Source organism: Genypterus blacodes, unplaced genomic scaffold (assembly GCF_046128005.1).
Source record: "Genypterus blacodes isolate CSIRO-AG114 ecotype Tasmania unplaced genomic scaffold, CSIRO-AGI_Gbla_v1 ptg000024l_1, whole genome shotgun sequence".
In the NCBI taxonomy this organism is placed as follows: Eukaryota; Metazoa; Chordata; class Actinopteri; order Ophidiiformes; family Ophidiidae; genus Genypterus; species Genypterus blacodes.
Window position 1 is genome coordinate 405,080 of NW_027466837.1, and position 24,568 is coordinate 429,647.

The following is a 24,568-nucleotide window of genomic DNA, read 5'->3' on the forward strand; positions in this document are numbered from 1 at the left end:
GATAAATAGATAGAGGCCTTGCCAGATGGCTTCAAGTCTGAGCTGTAGATCTTTGAATTTTAATCCAGATGCTGTGTGTGTGTGTGGCCCTTTGCCAAGGAGTCAGCGTCTACTGGAGGAGTCTGAGGGGAATAAAGAGTTAAACTTTAGAACATGATGATGGAGGATGAACTCCAGCTAAAGGGTTATTTTCTTATTTATTTAATGATTCAAGTTACAACTTCTACATAGTGTCTAAAGTGTATCTTGGTCACATTCCTCCCCTTTGCCTTTCAGTCCTAGAAAGTCCAGTTATCACGGGAGATTGTAGAGCTTAGCTTTTTAAATAAATTGTTGGTTAAAATTGCAAGAAAAAAGAAAAAAAAGCAAGTAAATAGTTGGATAAATTGTGGCAAAGGAAGCCAAACTGCACTCTTCTCTTATCGGCCTCACACACAAAGAGGGGCTGCCTCCCGTCACCACATGCTCTACACATTACCGCTCTGACTGATCTGCTGGTGTTGGTTGCTATGTTCAGTCGATCCAGAGAGAGACGACAGGAATCAACCCTGGATTTCCTGCCTCTTCACTCCATTTGTTACAATGTGTCACAGACTGGCAGGGCTGAGAGAAGAGGAATATGCTGTGTGCAGTTTACTGATGTCACATTACAGCATTTCTGCTGTTTTTCAAACAGCTACAGCTCGTTACCATTCAGAGCTGCCAATGTGTGAAGTCGCTAAGTGAAAATTTAACAGAGCAAACTGAGAATAACAAACGACTGCTACCTCCAGCAGCAGACAGGGTGACAGCAGGGCGGCGGAGGGAGAAGGGAAAAATGTCCTTTAGCTGGAAAAGCCAGGTTGGGGTTCATCCATCCTGCTGAAGTGTCCTTGAGCAAGACACTGAATCGCTAACAGCTGCTGCAGCTCTGACCTTTCACCTCCCTCGTGGAGGAAGCAAGACAAAAGAGAGAAATTTCCCTGAGGACATCAATAAAGTGTAAAGGTGCGACTGCTCTCCCCTGCCTCACCAGTCACTGCTCCATTTCCATCTGACTGATTAACCTCCTCCTCTGCAATCACAGGTGGACCAGGAGGTCAGTGTGGAGGGCCAGCAGCTGAACCCTCACACTGCAGTCTGTGGGATCATTTATCAACACACAAAAGAGAATTCAGCCTTTCACAGTATAACTACAGACATAGAATATGAAACGGGTCAGGGACAAACTATTTAGTTTAAGCGTACAAGTGATTCTCCTCTGCTGTTATGAATGATCTATTCATTTGGAAACTGGAATATTTTCAGCTTTGGTTTCCGGGATTTAATTTAAAGACGAGCAAAGATATTGAGGTCTACATTCCTTTAACTTACAGAGAGATAATGGATGGATAGATGGATGGATGGATGGATGGTTTGTAACTGAATGTGATCACAGTGAGACTAATTGTGAAATATGATCCGGATGTAAACATTGATTATGATCAAAAGAAACATCACAATAGGATAACATGCAAAATGCTGTTAAACTTAAATTGACATAAAGGCAGAATAATGCGATAAAATTACTACTTGACAATTTGAGAACATTTTACCATTAACTTTATCATTAAATGTCCCTTAAATAAACGACTTTCTTTATTGTTTTTAATGTGTCGGTTAATTAATTGATTACATTTAACGACTAAAGATTTTCTTGAATCACTCCAATGACACACACACCAATGACAGAGCTCATAAACTGCAGTCCTGAGGCAGGGAGAGGTTCAGTGTCTTGCTCATGGGCACTGCGGAATTGCTTATTGTCACATCACCGTTTTTGTTGTCTTTACGTGCAGAAAAAGCGGCGCCTACACTGAGTTTAATGTGGATTTTTAATGATAATTACCCTTGAATGTGCACGTGTTTGATATCACACCATTATGTCCACAGCCACGTGTGTGAGAGATTAACGAGCGTATCTCCCTGCAGGTACGCCATGAGGTTAAAGAACTTCGCCAGCCATTCAGCCACCATCGCCGAGAAGAAACTGGCTGTGCTGTGGTACGTTTGTCACTGTTTCCTCTCTCTAAAGCTCAGGTGGGAGAGAAATGACGTGATAAATAGCAGAAAATAAATCTAATATAGAAAAATATAATTCCCCTCTTCCTTTTTCCATTTTTCTCCTGACATTTTCTTCCTTTTTGTACTTTTGGACTGCAAGTTTCTCTCCAACCTGCCAGGACTTCTGCAGCCTGTTTGAAGTCCTGATGCATTTTGCGTGGACGGCATGAGAAATAATTTGGAGGCTGGAGCTTTGAAAGTGAAGCTATACAGTGGATTCATCTGCCCTCTAATGGTTTTGTTTCCATAGTAACCGCTGTCTGTCTCTGCTGTATCTGAGGATGTTCCATCTGAAGAAAGACCACGCTGTCAAGTACTCACGCTCGCTCATGGAGTACTTTAAGGTAAACAACACACACACACACACTCTCTTGCCTTCCTGTCTACTGCCTCTGCGGGTGTGTGTCTGTGTGTGTGGTCGGAAAAACACACAAAGCCAATTACAATCCCTCAAATGCGATTCATATTCATTTCCACGGTGCCTGTGTATTAATTTTGCATGACGTTATTAAAATCCATTCTTTCTCTTTGATATTAATGCATTAATTAGCTCCATCAATCATCACAGTGGATTGTTAGAGTTTAATGTGCTTGTTTTGATTAATTATGTTTAGTTTAATTAATTACAGAGAATGTCATTATCACAGTATAGCATTTGCACTAGTGGGATTGGATTTTCTGCTAAGGGAACCAGGGTGTGTGTGTGTGTGTGTGTGTGTGTGCGCGCGTGTGTGTGTGAGAGAGCATGTGAGTGTGTGCATGCATGCGGAAGCTCTTTACATATCTGTACAGAAATTATTCTAAACATTTCATTCAGAAAGAAAAATGACACAATAAATTAGTCTGAGCATTTCTGCACTGTCTGACTGTTACTGAGGGGAGCTGTGTTCAGGTCACACACACACACACACGCACACACAAACACACACACGTATCAATCACTTACTTTAATTGATTTAAATGACGACTTCGCCCTAAGAGCTTGTGCCCGAGTCGTCCCAACAAGTGGGAAACAAATTCAAAGCGTTCACAGCCTGAGGCCACACCCCTTTTTCGAGTTGTTTTGGAATGAAAACGCCATTGTAACGTGTGACATTTCTCTTAATTCTTCCTTCCCTTAATTCTCCGACATAAATCAACACCTGTTATCAAATTTGTCTTTCCGCCGCCCAGAATTCAGCCAAGAGTTCCCATCAAGCACCGTCTCCCTGGAGGACCAACGGAAAGTAAGTGTACACACACACACACACACACACACACACACACTCGCCCCCATTCATTCAGAAAGATAATTGAGGATTTATAATTCACCTGAGCTCTGCAGAAAACATCACATCCTCCCTGACAGCCACTTGCTCAAACAAACCCCTCAGGAAGCAAATGAGGGGATTGATTTGTTGTTGGATGGGTAGATGTGAGCAGGCGAACACTGGAGGGGCTGTGGAAGGCCGCGGTGACGGTGAGGGATGGAGGGAGCGATGATGGATGGAGGAGGAGAGGGCGTGGAGGAGCGGTGGAAGTGAGGCTAATGACTTTAGACAGCTCTGATGCTGCACAACAGCAGGACCCCAGTTTGATGTGTGCATGTGCGCCGCAGTGAATCAGGCACCAGTGACGAGGTCAGCCGGGGTCAAGGCCACATCACAGACATTACATCACCGCCAGAACCGCCCACCCGACTGTGTGAGACGGGGAGGCATTGGGACGAGCGTTACTACGGAGACGAGCTGCACGCTGAATGTCATACAGGCGAGAACAACGGCGACTAATACCTCAGACTCATTCCACCTTAAATACGGCTGGACACTCACAAGATGGCGCTCTCTGGGACGGGCTGCTGACCTGAAGAGGAAGTGGTTTTCCTTCCTAGCTGTTCACAGTCGCTTTGTTATTCCACTTTGTGCTGTTAAAGGAGGAAACCTTCCATTTGTTTTAATATAGAAAGCAAATCCCACAGTAATACGAAGTAAATACACACTAAGTCAATTATACTGCCAGCGTTTGTTTACTGTAAACAAACAATCATTAAGATGAATTTGATTGTTTGGGGTGTAAGTCTGTGTTTACTACCTTTGGAAATGAGATATATATATTTTCAGGTTCTTGTTTGAAATGCTTTAACTCTCATCTACTCTCTCTTGTTGCTTCACCGCTGTGCACACTCAGTTAAAACAAGCCAGTGTTGCTGTAGTCCATGTTACATGTCGATGTAAACATGTTACAGAAGTGAAGGAAGAAGCTTTCAGGCTTTCAGACGTGCTTGACTGGCTGCACGTCGACAAGCATCCATCTCATTTATACAAACTAGAAATCTGTGTCTAAACAAACTCCCAACCCTCCCTGTTTAATCCTGATGTGCCTCATGGATCTAACGTCTCTCTCTCTGTGTTCCAGGGTGAACGGCACCCCGTCACCTCTGTCCCTCTGCCCCTCTCCGGCCAGCAGCGGAGGCGGTGGAGGACTGGGAGGAGCTCCAGGCTCATCAGGCAGCGTGGCCATTCCTCAGAGGATCCACCACATGGCCGCCAGCCACGTGAACATCACCAACAATATCCTGCGGAGCTACGAACACTGGGAGACGGCGGACAGACTGGCCACTGACAGCCAAGGTAGGTGCTGCTCAGAGGCACATCAGCAGAACGAACCCACAAACAGCTGCACAGCCTCACACAAAACCAGTTAGACCAAGAACCAAGCACTTTCTGATGGGCGAGCAGTGAAGAAATACTACAACTACTAAACCTTTATAGATTGAGGGTTATGTCCCCTGAACGCACCGCACTGACACATCTGCACAAGAACCAAGAACGTAATAAGACATCTCAGAGTCACATCAACATTAGAGACTTCTCTATCATAAAACAACAAACCTGATTTATTCAAACTGCTGCAAGACAAATAAGATTGGATTGCGTCTGGAAATGTTTGGTTGAGCGTCCTCGTTTCCTCTTGACTGACTGACTGACTGACACAACCTCGCCTCCATCAGAGGAGCAGCCACACTGTAATCATGTGTTCCTCTCCCCTGAAAGCAGCAGCTGCAGATACGGTGTGTATGACACTCTGACCATCCTAACTGTGTGTTCCTCCCCTTCCCTCCTCCTCCTCCCCCCCTCCCCTCACAGAGTTCTTCCAGGAGCTGGACTCTGTGATGGAGCCGCTGAGTCAGCAGAGCAGCATGACGGAGCTGGTCCGGTACATCAGGCAGGGGCTGCACTGGCTACGCATAGAGGCTCACCTGCTATAGAGACTGGACCGCAGCCAAGCTAAAAATGGGTCTGGGAACTAGAACTGTGATAACAAGTGAGAGATGGGAGCTTGAAGAGTGCTTTAGTTCCCCCGGGGGACTCCTGAGACGCCCTGACACCACTCAAGCTACTGGAATTCATAGATTAATTGGGCTAAACTTCAGCTATAAAGACCTGAATAGCAACTAAGTTTAGGGATTCCAACTGAATATAGAGTATAGCTGATGTTGCAATTCTGAGTAAATCTCTACTCAGTACATATTACAAACCTCTGTGAGCCCAGGACAGATAAAGAAATAAGAAGCAGAGAGAAACGGCAAAAAAAAAAAAAAGTGTTTTACAAAGACGGGGAGCATTTTCAGGAAGATATGAGAAAGACTGATGTGATTAAAGAGAGGGAAGGAGCTCAGACTCCTCAGACTCCTCATCCTCCACAGCAGCGGCCTTGAAATGTGGCTGATTGGGACTAGAATTAAAGCCCGGGGCCTGTATTGATCCAAGTGGAAACGTATCAGTCCAATCCATTAGATAAGGGCCACACTGGAAAAGCAAAGAGGCTCATCTACAACCACTAGAGCCGGAGAGAAGGAGGCGCAGGCTGCAGCCACGCTTCAGAGTCTCCTTCAGTCCGGCTCCACATAGCTTTAGATACGAATCAACCAAAGATCAGGAGTTAGCAGCTGCCTGGATTTACGCCGGTTAGTATACCCAAATATATTCTCCGAAAGATAAGGAAGTGGATTCAGAGAGACACGACAGGCGGCGTACGAGAGTCACTGTAGCTGGAGACTCCATCATGTCGTCCTCATAGCTCCTCGCCCTCCTTCTTTGGGCTCTCTCTCTCTCTCCCTCCCCCCCCACCTCCTCCAAACAAAGCTCGCTTCTTGTTCCTCTCTCACTGGTTACAAGTTTTTGTGAAATTCCACTCAGTTCTAGTTCCCATAGTAACCCGCCCACTAAGGTGTCAAACACTTACAGGGGGAAAAAACTACAAGATTCAGCTGATTTGGCTCTAATGAAGCCCTCACCCACGGACGGCTTCAGCGAGTAAACAGGGTGAGAGCGCCCTGATCTCCACATCCGCTCAGACACACAGTCACTTTGTACAGCATGTAATTAATTTAAACAATCTGCCATAAAATCTTGTAGTCTTTTCCCGACATTTGTTGTGTTGTGTCGTTGCGTGTATACGTGTACAGCCGACTGTCGAGTCGATCTAAAATCATTACCTGACTGGACGATGATGTTGTTTGTGTGCCATAATGTACAGACTGTGACTCCTGAGGACAGCCTTTGCTTTGGTTTGGGTTTTTTTTTAGTGTCTTTTCAATGTGAATGAATGAAAGCGAATTGAGAAAAAGGTTGTGTATATACGTGTGTGTGTGGGTGAGAGTGTGTGTGTGTGTGTGTGTGTGTGTGTGTGTGTGTGTCCATGCACAGGCTGGGGCTGCATTTACACAGCACCAAACGTACCCAGACTTTTGATCCTTTGTAGCGCAGATCCGATGTTAACAAGCAGAGACTTCTAATGTTTCTTCCTGTTTGCACGTCTGCTATAAAGACTTCAAACGTGGATTCTTCGTGCCTCTGTAAATCCAGCTCATCAAGCATGAGTTCAACTTTTTGGATCATTCCACCATCGCTGAATGTGTATGGAAGACGACGCGGATGTGAAAAGTTATTTTCACTTAAAAAAAACAACAAAAAACAAAAAAACCAAGTGCCTCTATTGGTGTCCAGTGGGAATTGCTCTATTTATTTAATAACAAAGAATGAATCTAAATGATTTTCCATACCATATTGGTATAAATATGAGATTGTTTTTCGTAAAATCAACTGTTTCCATGAGCTTTTTACTGGCGTTTATGATGACACCAGGGTTTGGCTTTAAAATGACAAATGTGTGATGTAATACGTGGAATTTGCATCAGTTGCTGTTTTTTTTGTTTTTTTTAATGATTGGAGCAAGTATGGGTTTGTCTGAAATGCCTGATTATGACCATCGCATGCAATAAATGATAGCTTCAGACCAAGAACTACTTGTGTCCATTTTAGAAGAAGAAAAAAAGAATAGATTACCGGTTTAGTGTATTTCTTGTTGTCATTTATAGCGTGAATGTTTGACATCACTCTGAAAATACAGAATCATTATGAATGCACAATACTAAAGCCTACAGATAATCATACTCATGTAATGTACAAACCTTCAAATGGACAAATGGTTCTTTATCTGAAAGCCCCAAAATGTTTACTGGTGAACATTCTGGTCAGTCTCAACATCCAACTCCTGACTTTTGACATGAAATGCCTTTGGAAGTTGTTTTCTTTCATAATTTGAGGACATTAAGCCAGATTAGGTGTTAGAAAATGCATTTACGCTATCGCTGTACGTCTCGAAAACCCAATTCAGATTGTTGACTGTATCAGATTAAGTCTTTACAGCTCCATTAAGTGGCCCAGGCGTTATTGAATCAACCCGGTTTGGTTTCCTGCTGACAACAAACATCCAAAATGTGCCACATGTGAGCAAACGATCTGAAGTGGGTCTCTGGTACTGGATGGTGTAAATGTAGCGCAAGGAAAACTCTAACTTATACTTCAGCCGCCCAACAAGAAACAACACAAGCTGTTCATCTTAGACCTCAAGTCTCTAGAAGTCAATAGTTGATCCACAATGTTGCTCAGTCCTATTGAATGATGTTTGGTGTCGTTTTGTTTGATGGTAAAACAGTGACGTTGCTATATGGTTAATGCTAATTTCACACACTTGTCCTCATTTTTGATTATATGCAGTAATACAACATACTTACAATATACAACAACATGCTGTTACATGGCATCACGGGACACGTCACTTCATCATGCCACTGCTAAAGACACATGGGGGGAATGTTGGATTCAGGCACGCTGTGAAGAATCTGGAGCATTCCGCGGCCTTTTATCCGGGGTTGACGTACGATTAATATCAGCTTTGTCCATTAGCTCCCGTTACATTATCGCAGTTGTCAACTTGTTTATCAAAGGCAGCAGTGACAGAAAATCATCTCCGCCGCTGTCATCATTACAATGGAGAGATAACCAGACTGATTTATTCTCTACAGCAGACGCTTACAAGCTGCTAATGTGCTAACTAATCCCTCCAGCGTGGACCAGCGGCTCGGATATTTGTTTACATTTCACCAAATTACACATGCATGCCCGTTGCTTACAGGAAAATGGCTGGTGTCTTTGGATGGGAATGTGGTTTAACAAAGCCGCCTCACCAAAGTGTTGGAAACACCACAAGAGTTTAGGTTTTTGTCTTCAGCCTGCACTGGAATTTAGGGGGAATTTGTTTTGCTTCTTGGTTTCCAGTTAAGCTTCAGGTCGTCCTTTGCTCGCCTACTGTTTCTTTTGCCTAGTTGATGAGATTACAGCCTCCATACGTCCTTGCAAATAACTTGTTTAAAATGTTCTATATTTCCTAATTGATGCTCATATGTTGGATTCTTGAACAGAGGGCATCATGGGTCACCATCTTTGTCTCTGACCTTTATTGACTCAAGTTGTTCTGCTTTGTAAAGTTATTCTTCTCTCCAGCTTTAATAGAATACAACACTTGGCAAATAAGCTCGAGGAGCAACTCATGTTGTCTTTTTATTCAGAATAGAATATTATAATTATAAAGGCACTTTATAGATTATGTAAATCGGTGGTTCTCAAATTGTGGGCCTTGTACCACCGTGTAGTTCTCCGATATCAATGGAAACTGTTTCAAAATCATTCACACATCAAATGTGTTTTTAACTTTTATTTTTATGAATTACATTTGGTTCTTCTAGATCCCAACTCGTCCTGTGTGCAGCAGCGTTCACACTCATGCTGTGAACTTCTCAACCCTAGTGCTGCACAGAGGGATGTGGAGGGTTGTTGGTGATACTTGTTCACTCAGAGGAAGTACAAGGATGAGAAGTTTGAGAACCACTGATGTAAATCGAATTCTGTTCATTAAACTAAAGCTAAGAGTATTCTTCTTTTAACGCTTCTTAAATGCAAAGTGAAACTGCTACCAATCATGTAATCAGTACCTTAGCAGTCAATGGAGAGCTTATTTATCAAGACACTGTATTCACAAACAGACAACCAGAGTGGGATTCTCATTACAAACAGTATTCCATTCTAAACTAAGTTAACCTCGACCAAAGCTGGTGTGGTTTTAGCTTTTCATCTGTGTCACTCAGTGTTCCTTCTGCTGACGGCTCCATGTTCTCTGTCCTCATGTCACACTGCAGATTGGTCCAATTTGCAACCATGAATCACGTCCAAATGTTGAACTTGTAGCATTTTAAACATTGAAATACAATTGTCAAAGTAATTCTAACAAATTTTATAATCACCACCAACAAATAAGACCATGGCTGAGATCACCAGTGGCCATCACTGTTATGGTTAATACAGGTTTTTTAAAATGAAGACCATTCTCCGTGAATCTTGGCTCTCTGTGACCGTCTGCCATCGATCTCATTGAGTTTAAAGTTTGTGTCGCATCTTCTTAATTTGTGCCATAAAGCAATACTACAGACTTCCTGCCAGATCAAAGCTTGGTGATTGGTGGTTTTGTTTTTAATGTCATTTCGCTAAATTGAACCGGTGATGACGTTCAAACTCTTCGCCGCCGCTTCAAGGCTCCACTGTGGTGACATCACTACATGTCCATCTACCGCCAGACTGACCACAGTTTCTATCCGATGTGCATCACTGGCTGAAGGTATTATTGTGAAGATTTAAGAGGAAATGATATCCACGTAGCCGAGAACACATCCGTCACTCCTGGATCGCGTTGTATTTCCAAATATGTTGCACAACTTCAGCTCTTTCTGTTTTTATCAGTGCTACTTTTGGCCTTTTATATGGTTCTTTTTATAATGAAGCTGTTCTATGTGATGATCAGAAGTTGTGATGCAGTTCCATCGTTTTTAAATATTTAATGTCTCTAAAATATGGATTAAAATCTGTTTGAACCAGCATGGTGATCTCCTTTGCTTATTACTGTGGACTTCAATCATAGAAAACACTGCCTTAGATGTTTAAATCTGCAACACAACATCCCTAAATGATGGCACGCTCACATCAGAGAGACTGTTTGGGAGGAAAAATGGTCTTGTAATAGACGCACCTCATCATTAGTGATTAGTAGTAAAGAGTGCATCATGAAATCGACAGAATGACAGCAGAGGAGTGTGTTCTTGGCTTTGCTGGGCAAAAACTTGGCAGCACAACTGAAAACTCCATCCACTACCACTGGATTCTATTATAAATGACAGGTCTCATGTAGTTAATGGACTTTGACCCACCAATCTCCCTGAAACATCAAATTTAATGGGGATTTCAGGTTTGGTCTTTGGACACTTATGTCTGTTTCATTACTTATTAAGCTTAAGAAACTGAAACAAAAAGGTCAAACTATACTGTGCCTTCATGCAAAACGCTCCTGTCTTTATAAAGGGTTTTAAGGTTGGGCCATCCACACCTCATGGCTCAGCCCTGCCTGTAAACAGAGCAACACAGATGAACCGGCTACTGTCAACAGGCAGATTAATACTAATACTGACAGATCCTCACAAAGCAGGGGACTGAACCTTCAAACTACTGCCCTATGACATCTTTCTCTATCACATAGAAGCTCCTGTCCCGTCCCTCAGCCACTGGAGCAGCCACCCAAGACTCCAGGCAGTCCAACCTGAACACAGCCTGGATGGACCATGGATCAGAGATTGCGCAGACGCTGAAGACCTTCATGGAGAACTCAATGGGATTGTGGAAAACAACAATTGAAGTCAAAGAACTCCAGGACAACAGCTACAGTAAACATGAATCCCTCAGCCTGGTGGTCACAAACTGAGGATATGGGCACAGGCTGAGGAGTGAAGCCCCCTCCTCTACATGGAGGACATCAAGTGACATCAACTCACCAATCCTCAGACTGATCTACATGAGAACACTATGGTTGAGCTATCGGGAGGCCGCACAGCAGACCTGCAGTACAAGACGGTGACAAAACCCAGAGGATTCCACAGACACACAGGGAACCATGATGAGGAAGTAAGAAAGACAGAGCCAGGTAGCTGCAGAGCATAGGACAGGTTCTTCAGAGGCAGCTCTATGAGGAGGGGAAGAAGAACCAAGCCTTCTCCACCTACATCCTGCCAGCCATCACGTATCCAGGCTCTATAATGAGCAAAACACCAAAGCTGCCAATAACAAGACCCAGAAACTCCTCACCATGCAAAGAGTTATCCAGCCAATACGATTTACACACAAAAAGTTTCAGTAAGATATGGAGCTCACGGGGATAGACGATAAGTGAGCAGAAGAAGAAGAGAGAAGAAGAAGAATCGACAGAGGGAGAGCCCTGGCAAGACGAGACCGTCCATGGGATACAACACCAGCAGATAGCAACCAGAACATCACACCACAAGGTCTTCCTCACAAGTCTACGCCTAGAAAGGAAGTAGGAGGAGAAGGTTTGGGCTTTAAAGTCACAGTGCCACCTAGTGGATAAAGGTAGAGTTTGGTTAAAACAAGATTGGAATTCAGAACAGTTGAGCAGAGTACTTGGGAAAAAGGACTATAATAGACTAAACCCCCGGCCTGGTTCAGTAGGTTAGGTTGATCTTTATGTGTTATTACATTATGCAACACAAGTGAGAAAGCAAAATAAGCATTTATTTTTAATCCAAATGACTACAATATGCTCTAAAGTAATGATTTTAATTATTAAAATCTGACTTATGACACTTTTATGAATAAGACCCGTGCTGCCCTTGATGTGTTCCATTATGAGCCGAGCAAGTCTTCTTATTAGAGCTAATGGACTCTTATTTCTACATCATAGCAACTATTAGCCTACTTCACCATGCATGATTAATTCATTGAATAGAGCTTCACATTAGAATTCAACAGGGGAGACGGCTGGGCGTGTGGGGAAACATAGACAGTAGCAGAGGGGGGAAACAGCCATGACATTAGCGTGTGTGTTAAGAGAAAAGGAGGGAGAAGAATAAAAGAAAAACAAGCAGACCGCTGTTAAATTTAAGAGATACAAACCACAGATATAAATCCAATCCAATTAAGTATTTCCCTTAATGAGCAAAGGGGTGGGAAGCATTTTGCAGACCTGGAGACATATTAAGTTGTGGGTATGTGCGTGAGTGTGTGTGTGTGTGTGTCCTTGGTGCAGGGCCAAATACTGACAGCTTAGATTTATAGGTTTAATTGCCATAGGTAACCATGCAGTCAAATAAGCTCTCCCAGATATGGTTTAGCATCACACACACACACAAAAATGAAGTGCAAAATGTATTGGCACACACGCGCACACACACACACACACAGACCGTGTCCAACCGTCCATTAGCTCTACTGGGAAATCTGGTTGGAGTAGATGGTGATGCATCTCTGCTGTCATTGGCTTTTTTTTTTTTTTATTCAGTGCCGTGTTCTGTAGATGAATACATGCATGAGCGTACACACACACACACACACACACACACACACACACACACACACACACACACACAAATGTGATGATACAACATGTCTGCTGTTGTCCACCTAGGAGTGTGTGTGTGTGTGTGTGTGTGTGTGTGTGTGTGAGCAGGATGTCTCAAAGTTACTTGTTGGTGTGACCATGGTCCAGCCGGTACCCTAGAAAGTTTCATCATTGAGGGATGGAGCCATAATTTGAGGACAATTTGGGCCGGGCGGAGTAAAAATAGTGATTGAATACTTGTATTGGAAGTATGTTTGATAAACAGGAGGTGATCTTACACAGACAAAACACACTACTATACTAGAAACAGACATAAAGCACATCTTAGTCTCTCTAAATGTAGAACTCTGGTTGAAAATCAAGCTTCATACCAACGACCTCATCAGATTACAGCCTGACTTCACCCTCTGATGTTGACACACACAGGTAAGTGAGCTTAAACTGTATTTTCCCCACAATAAAAGTTTGATTTTGAAAGTTCTCTCTGTCGAGTCTCCAATGAATTATTAGTTTGAATTACATTTAAACTGAAAGCCCATTTTCAAAAACACCAGCCAACACCACAGAGTTGATTACAGCCATTCAACTTCATTAAAAGAAACCCACTCACACAATTCATTATCTCCGTCTCAGCACACAGAGTGGTAATTTTAATAGATTGTCCTTCCTCTCCTTCTTTGTCACGTGTTTAACAGTGATTTCCGGGACCTAGTTTGCTCTTCGGCGCCGTGGTTCTCAGTTCCAGAGGCGCTAACGAGGGCAGAACTTGTCAGCTCTAATTGAATGACTCCTGATTAAAGTGGTTTCACACTGACAGCCAAACACATCACGTCTTCTAATTGGCCGCTTTCTCCGTGCCCATCTACGGAGGAGACAATAAGGAACATGTGAACAGACGGAACATGTCAGCTTATCATATATAACCGTAGCAACGGAACAGAAGTTTCATCTGACACCGTGAACGTTCCAGGTTACGGAAAATCACAACTCCAGACTCAAAACGACATCATTAATGAGTGAGAGTGGAACATTGGGGTCTAAATGGAGAGTGTGAGGTCTTTTTCCATACATGCTACTGATATAAAGCGTCATTTTAAGTGCATATAATGTGATTTACTCATTCATTCATTCCAGGTTTCCCATCAGCTCTGTCAGTTTCCCCTCTGCAGCCTTTGGGTCGTTGGTGAGCCGGAAAAAACATTTTTCAAGGCCGACATTTGTCAATATTTTCTCAATTCTTTCAATACACCAATATAGAAAAAACCCATCAGTCGTATTGATCCCAACACAGCAGAGAGGTTTGTTCCCTTTCATGTCAGAATATAATAGAACAGGATAAACATGTATGAAGAGGCTTAGAATGAAGTGGAATAGCAGGAGATGGGCTTTGAGGTATTCCAGTATTCAAAAACAAAAACTGAAGTGGGATTTGAAAGTTGAAGAGCCTTTATTTAAACTTGGGCCGCCATATTAAAACACACCTTTCCGTCTGCATTGCTCGAGTCGGACACAGTTCAGGTCAACAGCTCAACCTGAATTCTAAATCAGAGCTCAAGCTTAACTAAACTTCAGCCACACACACACACACACGTCATGACGCAGCTCCCGCTTCATACACAATCACATTACAGACACGCAGTCGTGTTCGTCGCCAAACATGAGCAGAAAGGCAGCGCGACCTGCCAGAGTCTGAGGCGCAGCAGTAATGCGATTACTGCGGTGTGAAACATAATGACAGGTGATGAGGGTGAGACAAAGAGTGGATGGGCGAGAGACAGAGAGAGAGAGTGAGTGAGTGAGACGGAGGGAAACAAAGGGCAGCAACAGAGCAACGGAGCAATGGAGGAAAAAAACAGCAAGTAAACAGTAATGTAATTGCCATTAGATCAATTTGATGGTGGTCAGGGATCAGTGCTTCTGATGATAAATATTGATCTGATAAAAGCACTGAGGTAGAAATATGGGCCCCCGCCTGTTCAGGCACAGTAGAGCACTTAAAGCTACACCAACTCACAAGCATAAACATGAAACGTAAGGCTGAGAGGTGGCTGGAATCGTATTAGACAGTACCTTATACTACCCTTGAGCAAAGCACTAAGCCCGCAGCAATTCAATTTAGCGATGTCGTGAGAGACTGCCAGTAAAATTAGCGGCACGTTTACAAACCTGACCTACAGAGAGGAATCATAAAAGGATTCATTGTACAGATACGGAACAAATAGAGCAAAAACTAATGTACAAGGCGCCACGTCTGAGGCGAAACCTGATGTGCTCACAGGACGAGCAGGCGGGAGGAAATGGAATGAAAAGAGGGGCAGAAGAAAGGAGGAATGATTGGGAGAGAGAGGGAGGGATGTCGAGTGCTTCCCTGGTCTTTGGAAATGTTTGACTTTTCATTTGTGGCACACGTGTCAAGCTGAGTCGTACAAATGGTCGTGCATGATTGCGCGGGGATTGAAAAGGGTAACGAGTCAAAAAGAATTCATAGCAGCCAGATTTGCACGAAGCATTTAATCATTTGTGCTGCCTGGACAGATCCACTCTGGGATTGGTGTGCAAATTAGCAAAAAACGTGCTGCCGTTCAGTCAGAAGAGCCGACGGGAACGGGGCGAAACTCCAGCAAATGCCCGGCGCGAGACCGTGTGAAGGCTCGTCTGTAGGAGAGGAGACAAGACGGGGAAGGAGGCAGAGGAGGGGAAGAAGAAGGAGGAGAGGAAGAAGGAGAAGAAAACAGCAAATAGACTGGCGGCGTCCCTGAGGAGCTCACTAGCTCGCTCTCCTCACCACTCTGCAGCTCTACATCTGTGCGTCACACAGCGGACGTATGCGTGTGTGTGTGTGAGTGTGTGGACAGGCAGCAAAATATACAGTGTTGTTTCCGATGCTTTGCAGGACACGGGGGAATAAACACAGACACACTCTCTCACACACACACACACACACACATCAGGAAGTCAAACACACTGGTTGAGGTTGGAAGCAGACAGCCGGCTGAGAATCAATCTACAACATAGTTTATTCTTCCTACAAACCGATTGAATGGTACAGAAATAAATATATTGACTGAATACTTGTTGAGCGGCAGGCCTGACTTATCACTGTGTTTCATTTTATTCTTCCATTTTTCCAACAGAACTCCGGTGCAGACTCAAGGTTGAGCCGGTGTTTCTACCCTCAGTCACACTTTTCATGTCTGATCCGCCGACATTCTTCCGGATATTTTCACTAAAGGTGCTTAGAACAACAATGAGGAAGAAAAAGAAGAAAGGTAATTCAATATTACCTCAAAAGTGTAGTTTAACCTCAAACACGCCACACACACACACACACACACACACACACACACACACACACACACACACACACACACACACACACACACACACACACACACACACACACACACACACACACACACACACACACACACACACACACACACACACACACGTAGTCTGTTGTATCCCATTAACATCACCGCCGCTGCTGCCGCTACAATAAAAGTTGTCAGACCAAATCCCCTCTATTCATCGTTTGGAACTCAAATTCCGGCTGAAATTGCTTTGTGCTGAATTACCGCCGCACGCAAATGTTCACGCATCAGAACAGCAGTAAAATGTAGCTACAGCCCATTTCATTTGCATTGAATTAATGTGGGCGGCTTTTACTCACTTCGGTTTGGGCTTCTTCAAATTGATGTGAAGTGACTGCTGAGGAGGAGGAAGAGGAGCTGTGAGAGACACGGGGAGCAAACACAGCTACAGTACAAGACGACATGGTCGAGTCCCTTTATGCTGGATTAGAGCGGACACTGATCCCTGGAACAGACTCGACCATCGGTGCTTTAATGAACACGTATAGAAGGAAATGTGAACGCTTCCCTGGGAGGTCAGCCTGTCACAGCCGCTCACATCCGTCAGGCCGTGTTGTTTCCTGGTTGTTTGGTTGAGCTGCTCCGGCGGCTCCGTGTGTGCAATGAATGACCGAGTAACGCCAGATTTGTTCACCAGACGATCAAACGCCTGTCGACTAAAGCCAGCGTTGAATCTATAAATGGCGTTAACACTTCCTCCGCCAGTCAATTATCAATTGTGCAAACATGTGACTGGCAGGTGTGAAGGGGTGAGACAGAGAGAACACTGAGGAGGAGGAGAAGGGGGAGGAGGGGGAGAACCCAGCCCACACTAAAACAAAGTGTGTGTGCACGGTTCAATCAATGATGTCACAGCGTAAATAAAATCGTCTCGGTCCCGACAGCTTCTTTGCTTGATTCCCACTTCCCTTTGTGACCTCAACCTGCCCGGTTACGGCATCATAACAACGGGCGATGAGCTTGAAGAGGCGAGCTCCATTGATTCATAGCGATTCCTTCTATTTGACTAAAACCAAACACTGATTGCGTTAAAAGCCGAGTCGGAGGCGTTCTCTCCTTCTAAACTAATTCTCCAGCAGTCTTCCCTTTGTACCGTCACATCCGTCCATCTGTTGTGAATCATTCCCACCCTCAAGCCTTCCGTCTCCTCGTCTTCATCCCCGCTGTGAGGTAATGGAGCTGCAGCCTCAGTCTCATCTGCACACCCACGGCCTGGACAGCACACACACACACACACACAAGTCGGGAGATAAACTCTGAGTTAATGAGTAAACAAGTAAACACATAATATTATCATAAGGTTCTGACCCACGCCTGTGTTTGTACAATGAATCAGAACTTACATGAGGAAGGCTGGCAATCTTCCTCATCATCTCAGCGGAGTCGGAGCCGTTGTAGAGGTTGTGGTCTTCGCCCGGGTCGCCTTCCAGCATGTACAACTCTCCAGCATGAACATCTGATACGTTCACCTACATGGAGCAGCAGATGGATGTGGAGATAAATATCAGCTGGGATTGTTGTGGCGAACGGATGCAACATGGAGCGAGCAAAGATGGAGGATGAACTGAGAGGGAGAGAGCAGAAGCACACAAAGAGACGGCAGAGAGAGAGAGAGAGAATATGTGATGCTGTGCTGATTACACATTGGGAGGTTGAATTCCTACCTGAAAGGTTGTCGGGTTGAATCCCAGCCACATTGTGTATCTGTAGTCCCAGGAGCGCAGAGAGTAACCCATGACCTTTATGTCCTTGAGGTCAGGGAGGTCAGAGTTCACCTAACAGACAAACACAAAGTTCAGATGCGGGTAGAGAACCTGCTCGGGGCGTTTTCCAAAAAAGCACAGCTGCCAAGTGGTCGTGCCAAAGAGCCGCAGAGTTTGTGTGGCGTTGCCAAAGTGATGCGTACGGAGATTAACCCACAGCAGGAGCAGAGCTCATCTGGATACTTCCATTCAAACACAGAGGCTCTCTGGCACCGCCGACACAAACAAGCAGCAGCAGCCCAGAGACAATCCAGACCTCAACACGTCTGACATCTAAAGACACTGCAGGAAGTGAGACACTGATTATCTTTGACTCTACACACGGACACACAGACTTCACTCAGCAAAGTCACTTTTATGTGTTTACATCATATTTCACAAGTCCAAAGTGTATCATGTGATACGTCATGCATACCTGTGGCGTATCTGCAGGTCTTGGATACTGACTGAAGGCTATGTCTTCCTCATCCTTCCTCCTTTCTCTCCGTCTGAAGGTGTAAGACAGGTTGTCTCCCTCCGTGCACAGCTCCTCCTGGAAACCACAAACGTTCAATTTAACTAAAATCAATTAAAGCAAAAGTGTTCAAGCCTATTTGTTCTTTCAACTCAGTTTGTTTGGCTAAGTGAACGCTAAGCACTCGCCATAACCTACAGCAAAATATAACACCGTATATATGAACGACACCATGGTTGAGACTAAGAACAAAAACAGAGGAACATCAGAGGATACCTGGAAAGAGACGACAGGACAAGGCTCAGGTGTCCGGAGTCCAGCAAAGTGGGAGACGGTGGGGAAGACATCCACCAATTCCACCATGTTCCTTATAACTCTGTCATCTGGAGGGGTCGAGATCAAAATGCTCAGGAGAACAAACTCAACTAAGGAATCATCCCTGCACCATTTGCACTTTGAATACAAACGGCTCGTAAGCAAGATGAGCTCTCCTCCTCGTTCCAGGAGCTAAGTGAGACTTCACGGGCAATCAAGTGCAAAAATTAAAATTGTAAACTTGGGCTCCGTGTAGCCGAAGAGTTTGCCTTCACATGTCAGTAACACCGTAGTAGAGAGAGGGCTCTTACTCTTGAAGCGGCGCTCCGGCTGTCTCAAGACGTCGATAAAGGGAAATGTCGACTTGTTCAACCAGCCGCGGCCCGTGGTGACGCCCGGGACGTAGAAGATCAGAGGGACGCGGGTCGCCACGTCGAAATTAGAGTATTTAGCCCATTCACCGTGCTCACCTAGAGACCAACCTGCAACATGAAGGCAGAGAGGGACAGATCAACCAGAGTCATCACTGTGAGTGTGCAGGAGAAGAAGAGGACAAACAAGAGAATTTAAACTGTTTGGAGCTCTAAATAAACTGTATAACTTTAGAAAGTTTACTTTTGGACAGTCCCGTTCCTGCGTCTCTGCTTTATAAAGAAGCAGCTCTAGATGCAGGGAGGTTTCTGTGGCAGAGCTCCTCACTGACGACGCTCCACAACCATTTGAATGTGGGATTTGATTGGGTTTGACTGTGGTTTTATGTCAAACAGTGGTGGAAATTATTCACTGCAGCATCCTCAACTCAAGGCAACATGACATTCCAAGTAAAATAAATAAATTTTAAAAAGTTAAGACGGGGGGGGACAGAGAAAGTTTTAAAAGCCAAGTTGGGGGAAGTAGGGACGGCACCATTTGCTGTTACAACACTGCCATCTGGTGGCCAAAGGCAAACACGCAGAATAACACAAATCTGCAATTTACTGCCTGAACAATGAACAGAGAGAACCAGGTGTGTGTGTGTGTGTGTGTGTGTGTGTGTGTGTGTGTGTGTGTGTGTGTGTGTGTGTGCTAACCATGGTCAGAGGTGAAGACCACCATAGTGTCATCAGTCAGCCCCAGGTCATCGATGGCACTGAGCAGCCGGCCAACCTGAGCATCCATGTAAGACACGGCTGCATAGTAGTGCTGACGGATACGCAGCTGGAGGGCACAGACAGAAAATTGTTCATTAAAGCAGCTAAATAAAATAAAGTAAACACAATTTGAGGTGGCGTGAGTGAACAAAAGTGTTACAGGAACAGAACCTTCATACCTGGAAGTCTTTGGGAATGGGGCCGTAGGGGAAGCTTGTGTTGAGTTTCTGGACGTCGTCTCTCTTCCTCACGTCCATCCAGGGGTTGTAGGCCACAGGGGGGAGCAGTTTGGGAACGTCGGGGTCAGGGGCCAGAGACATTTGTTCTATCGGATACAGACTCAGGTATTCCTGGAATAAAGCAAAACACAAATCAAGTTCACAACCTTTGCTCAATTCTTCTATGACAGGAAGTTGGCAGCTGCATATTTCTGTCTGCACAGCTCTCTGCAGGTCCAGGTCCATGCTGACAGACGGGAGTTTGGATGTCGGGTGGATTCAGACCTTTTTATCTTGACCTTTCCTTCCTGTTCCTCTTTTAAACTCACAGCTCCCCTCTTTGTTTTGCCCACACCGCTCTGCACTCTGTCACTCTCTGCTCTCATTCAGCCTCCACTCTATCATATTCTCTTCCTCCTTCATGCTGAATCCAGCCGCCCATATATCCAGACGGGCTCTCATTAGATTCACCTCACATGCCGTATGCAGTTCTCCATCTTTTGGGGGATGCTTCTCTTCTCTTCCTCTCACCTCACAGCTTCAGCAGATACACTCATACTTCCTTCTCCTGTCCACTCTTTCAGTGCCTTGAGTTCATCCATGGGAGCTTTAATGTCGGCCCTTTTATCAGACGAGCGTTTCAGTGTTTTATTGCTACTCCCTCCTTCCTCTCCATCTGCCAATGTGTCCGTCTCCTTTTACGGGGGTTTTTAAGTCCTCAGTCGCTTGAAGACGGTGGCTGTTTTTGTCCTAAACTTTATTTGAGTTATCCGTCCACAGGATCATTAATCTTTTTCTAATTCAGCGAGGGAGACTCTGAAGAGCAACTAGGCTGAGGAAGGCTGGACCACCCGACATCTGTGAGAGCTTAAACTGGGACAGTCTGGCCCGCAGAGATTAAAGGTGACGTTGCGTTCGGGCGGTCACCTTTAAGCCGGAGAGTTTAATATGTAAAAGGAGGATAGTTTAGAGAAGCAAATAGGCTTCTTCCTTCATAGCCAGCTGCACTGTGTGAGCCCTGATATCACCATGACAACGGGTGAAGCACATACAGTACCAGGGGGATTGTTCATTTAGAATCTGAATAAAGTCAGATTTCCTGTAATGCGTGATGATAACACACACACACACACACACACACACACACACACACACACACACACACACACACACACACACACACACACACACACACACACACACACACACACACACACACACACACACACACACACACACACCTCGCACTGGGTTTTCAATTACCTACTTCAACTAATGTAGGTGATATTTACAAGAGGCAAATATCTCATCATTATATTTATGATGCTGATGTTGCTCCCTCTCTGGTGATTACACTTCCTTACTTAGCCTCGTGTATAAAGTCTTAATATTACAGCCACAGGATGTTTCCAGACTTCTAACATTTACTAGGTCCACCTGAACTGACTCCAATAACCGACTGAAGCAAAAAGAATCATGAAGGGATGCAAAACAGCGTAGGAAATAAGCAGGGTCAAAGGTCAAAGGTCAAAGTCACAGACTGAATGTGAGGTTTCTGCACATTAGAAAGGAAAGCGTCCGCAGCTTAACTGACAGTAATGTGATAAACTCTGGATCAATGTGAGTGAATAGAATGAGCGAGCCACAGATGAATAGAGCTCATCCTCAATGACAAATTAATTTCAGCTCTGTTTGACTCAATAAAGAGCCGCCTGAGTCTAAGCTGCTTCATTTACAGCCTTTATTCTGCTCCCATCAATGACATTCCTCACCAATCAAAGACATAGAGCGTTTCCGACCGTGGATGCAGAGGCCACATCATGTGAGATGTCCACATGTGGGCAGAGGCAGGGTTCTGTGTTTGTGGAGGACGTTTCAGCCTCTTATGACACATTCAGTCTACAAATGCAGATTTCTGCAGATCCGGCCCGGGAATTTGCAACAGTTATTGTCAGCAACATTCCCTCTCTGGCAAGGGGCCGACTTGCACTTTTCCACTCACTTCCCCGCTCACTAAATCATGTTTGCTCCAGTCAGCAGTTTGGGGAATTGGGGAGAAGGGAATTAGGGAGCAGCATTCTGCATCCCAGCCAGTGAGGAATGACAATGTCTTCATTATGGAGTATTACAGGGGTTCCACAAGTAGGACGGCCAAATGCCTTGTTAACGGTTTGCTGAGGAACATTATATATTCTACAACCCATCAGATCCACAGCAACATGTAGTGTAAGCAGTCCATTAGAGATGGCACAAGGAACCTCCATTATATCTGAACCTGTCTGTCTGACTCCATTAATGCCAGACAGGAGCCAGGATATTAAACCTGCTGCTGCTGCGGTCGTTAGACTACACGGAGTATGGAAATATCAAAATGACATCACTCCAAAATGCTCCTAATGTGTCCCTGCACCTTATATGATTCATATTTTGGTAAATAGTCAGTCCAGTAATGTTGCCAGGTTTCAAGAGGTTCTGATTAAAGTCTAACAGTCTCTATATTAATCAAGGACGCATGTAATCATTCTCTACTGTGAGCTACAGCCTAAAGTCTACCTGTGCGGTTGTACCTGTGGGATCCTGAACGGTATGTGTGGTTTATGGAAGCCCACAGCGAGGAAGAAGGGCGTGGGGTCGTTCCTCCTGCTCTTCAGTAACCTCACAGCCTCGTCGGTGCTCTCCATGTCGGGGAGCGTTCCTCCAGGCTGCTCCGGCACGTTCACCGCACACAGTAAATTCACGTGGAGTTTCCCGTCCTCTCCTTTACACATCTGGAACAACACAGAGAGCAACAACCGGGGTTTAGAAACAACAACGACATATAGCAATAGAATCCATTGAAAAAAATAGAGAAACTGTTCTGTATCTGAAAATCAGACAACTTTAAACTATTTATGAAGACAAAAACATAGAATGACTGAAGAAGAGATGGTTCTTTTATTTCTTTACCTTTTCCTTCTCAAATCTGAAGGAAGCAGGGTGGTAGGGAGGGAGGGACCAGCTGTACGGGTAGTCATCAGTGTAATTAGACGCAACACCTAAAGGCAAGAGAAGAATACACACATATTTAACAACCTTTCACATTTAAACTTAATATAACTTTCAGATAAGGAGCCTGACCTGGATGGAAGATCTTGCCCACAGACATTGTGAAGTATCCATTGGATTTAAAGTACTGTGGCAGAGTGGTGTAGTTCCCAGCCTGGACCCTCCAGTAGGAATTAAAGTCATAGACCCTGGTCGTGTCCGGCCTGCGACTGGTTAACATGGAGGTGCGGCTGGGAGCACAGACAGCTTGCTGAGAGAAATGAACCAAACACAACACAACCAACTTCAGCACCTTTTTATTTGACTCCACATATTGTGATTCTACCCACACTGGCAGCTTTTACTGACCTGTGCGTACGCGTTGAGAAAGACTTGGCTTGTTGAGGCGAGTTGGTCAATGTTTGGCGATTTGACCACTGAGTCACCATAACAACCCAAAGATGTCCTGAGATCATCTGCCATGATGAAGAGGACATTCCTCCTCTCTGAAAACAAAGAATCAGCAGGTGAAAGGATGCCAAATCCTATCGAACTAAAGATGAAATCCAATATCACTAACCTGGACGTGTTATTGTGAGTAAACACTAACAAGGATAGGGAACAAATACTTAAAACCTTCACATGCTACAGGAACTGAAACTGACTTACAATTCAAAATAACTATCATTAACTTCAATGAATTAGTCTGGAACTAAACCCCCACAGAAGATCTTAATATATGTTTAAACAACATAAACTCTGTGTTAAGTTAATTACGGGCAGTATGACTGTAAACAGGATTAGGCGCACAAACTCAATTAACTAACTGATTTAAGTGTTGGCAGCTGCGATTTGGCAATATTAAGTTACTCTACATCAACACCGAGCTGGTGGATAATTAGCAGATCAAACAAGCAGAAAGATGCAAATTCAAACCAAGTACGTTATCTGAGATTTGTTAGCAGAGAACAAACTTCACCTTTTCTTGCTAAAACAGCAAGTTCCAGACTGAGGACAACAAGAAGACGGAGCCATATTTCGACAGACAGATACATTTTAGTTTACCGCAGAAGACGGACGACACGTTTGACTGCAGGTAAAGGGAACAAAATGTAGTTTTATGTTTGATGTTGTGGACTTTCTCGGCGTCTACTCGAGACTGGCATCATCACACGCCCAGGTGTCTGAGTCGTCTTTATATAACTTCCTGGCTGGTCGCGCGGATGCTACGTTTTCATTGGTCCAATCAGAATTCGACCCGCCTACATGCTGCAATGCCATTAGTTGAAAGACGTGTCAGTCACATTTCAGGAAGATAGATAGACTATAGATAGAAGTATGAGGGCTGACTCTGACCACTAAATCTTGACAGGCGAAAACTTAAGGTACATTAATAATATATCAGCAAAATCACATATCAAAGATTCAC

The 24,568-nt window shown here is 44.4% G+C and overlaps 2 protein-coding genes across 3 annotated transcripts in view; one reads left to right on the forward strand and one right to left on the reverse strand.

Moving 5' to 3' along the window:
* The window catches only part of aff2 (AF4/FMR2 family, member 2), a 39,841-nt gene extending 31,775 nt beyond the window's left edge, over positions 1-8,066 (forward strand). The window contains exons 14-18 of the mRNA XM_076143402.1: positions 1,951-2,022; positions 2,333-2,426; positions 3,256-3,308; positions 4,477-4,691; positions 5,208-8,066. Of these exons, the coding sequence (XP_075999517.1) occupies positions 1,951-2,022; positions 2,333-2,426; positions 3,256-3,308; positions 4,477-4,691; positions 5,208-5,329 (556 nt within the window). The 3' untranslated portion in view covers positions 5,330-8,066. The remainder of the gene's footprint in view (positions 1-1,950; positions 2,023-2,332; positions 2,427-3,255; positions 3,309-4,476; positions 4,692-5,207) is intronic.
* A 7,437-nt stretch (positions 8,067-15,503) lies between these two features.
* ids (iduronate 2-sulfatase) lies at positions 15,504-24,350 on the reverse strand. Of its 2 annotated transcripts, XR_012961084.1 has the most exons (14): positions 24,119-24,350; positions 23,509-23,645; positions 23,233-23,410; positions 23,062-23,150; positions 22,683-22,883; positions 20,077-20,247; positions 19,838-19,964; positions 19,079-19,249; positions 18,729-18,835; positions 18,414-18,530; positions 17,900-18,010; positions 17,579-17,704; positions 16,535-17,447; positions 15,504-16,096 (listed from the first exon to the last, which is right to left on the reverse strand). XR_012961084.1 is itself a non-coding variant. In XM_076143455.1 (13 exons), exons 1-13 carry the CDS (start codon positions 24,192-24,194, stop codon positions 17,367-17,369), a joined length of 1,692 nt encoding a protein of 563 aa, XP_075999570.1. In that variant the 5' UTR covers positions 24,195-24,350; the 3' UTR covers positions 15,504-17,366. The 2 variants fall into 2 exon arrangements, 1 of the variants encoding a protein (XP_075999570.1); XM_076143455.1 differs by having other exon boundaries at positions 15,504-17,447.
* Positions 24,351-24,568: the final 218 nt, after the last annotated feature.

Bases quoted from the DNA above. Each gene is read 5' to 3' on its own strand.
- ids (XM_076143455.1), bottom strand. From the start codon at position 24,194: ATGTATCTGTCTGTCGAAATATGGCTCCGTCTTCTTGTTGTCCTCAGT. The intron at 23,646-24,118 runs GTGAAGTTTGTT...CTTTGTTTTCAG, and splicing joins TGCTGTTTTAGCAAGAAAAG to AGAGGAGGAATGTCCTCTTC. The intron at 18,531-18,728 runs GTATCCTCTGAT...TGTGGTTTCCAG, and splicing joins GTCCTGTCGTCTCTTTCCAG to GAGGAGCTGTGCACGGAGGG.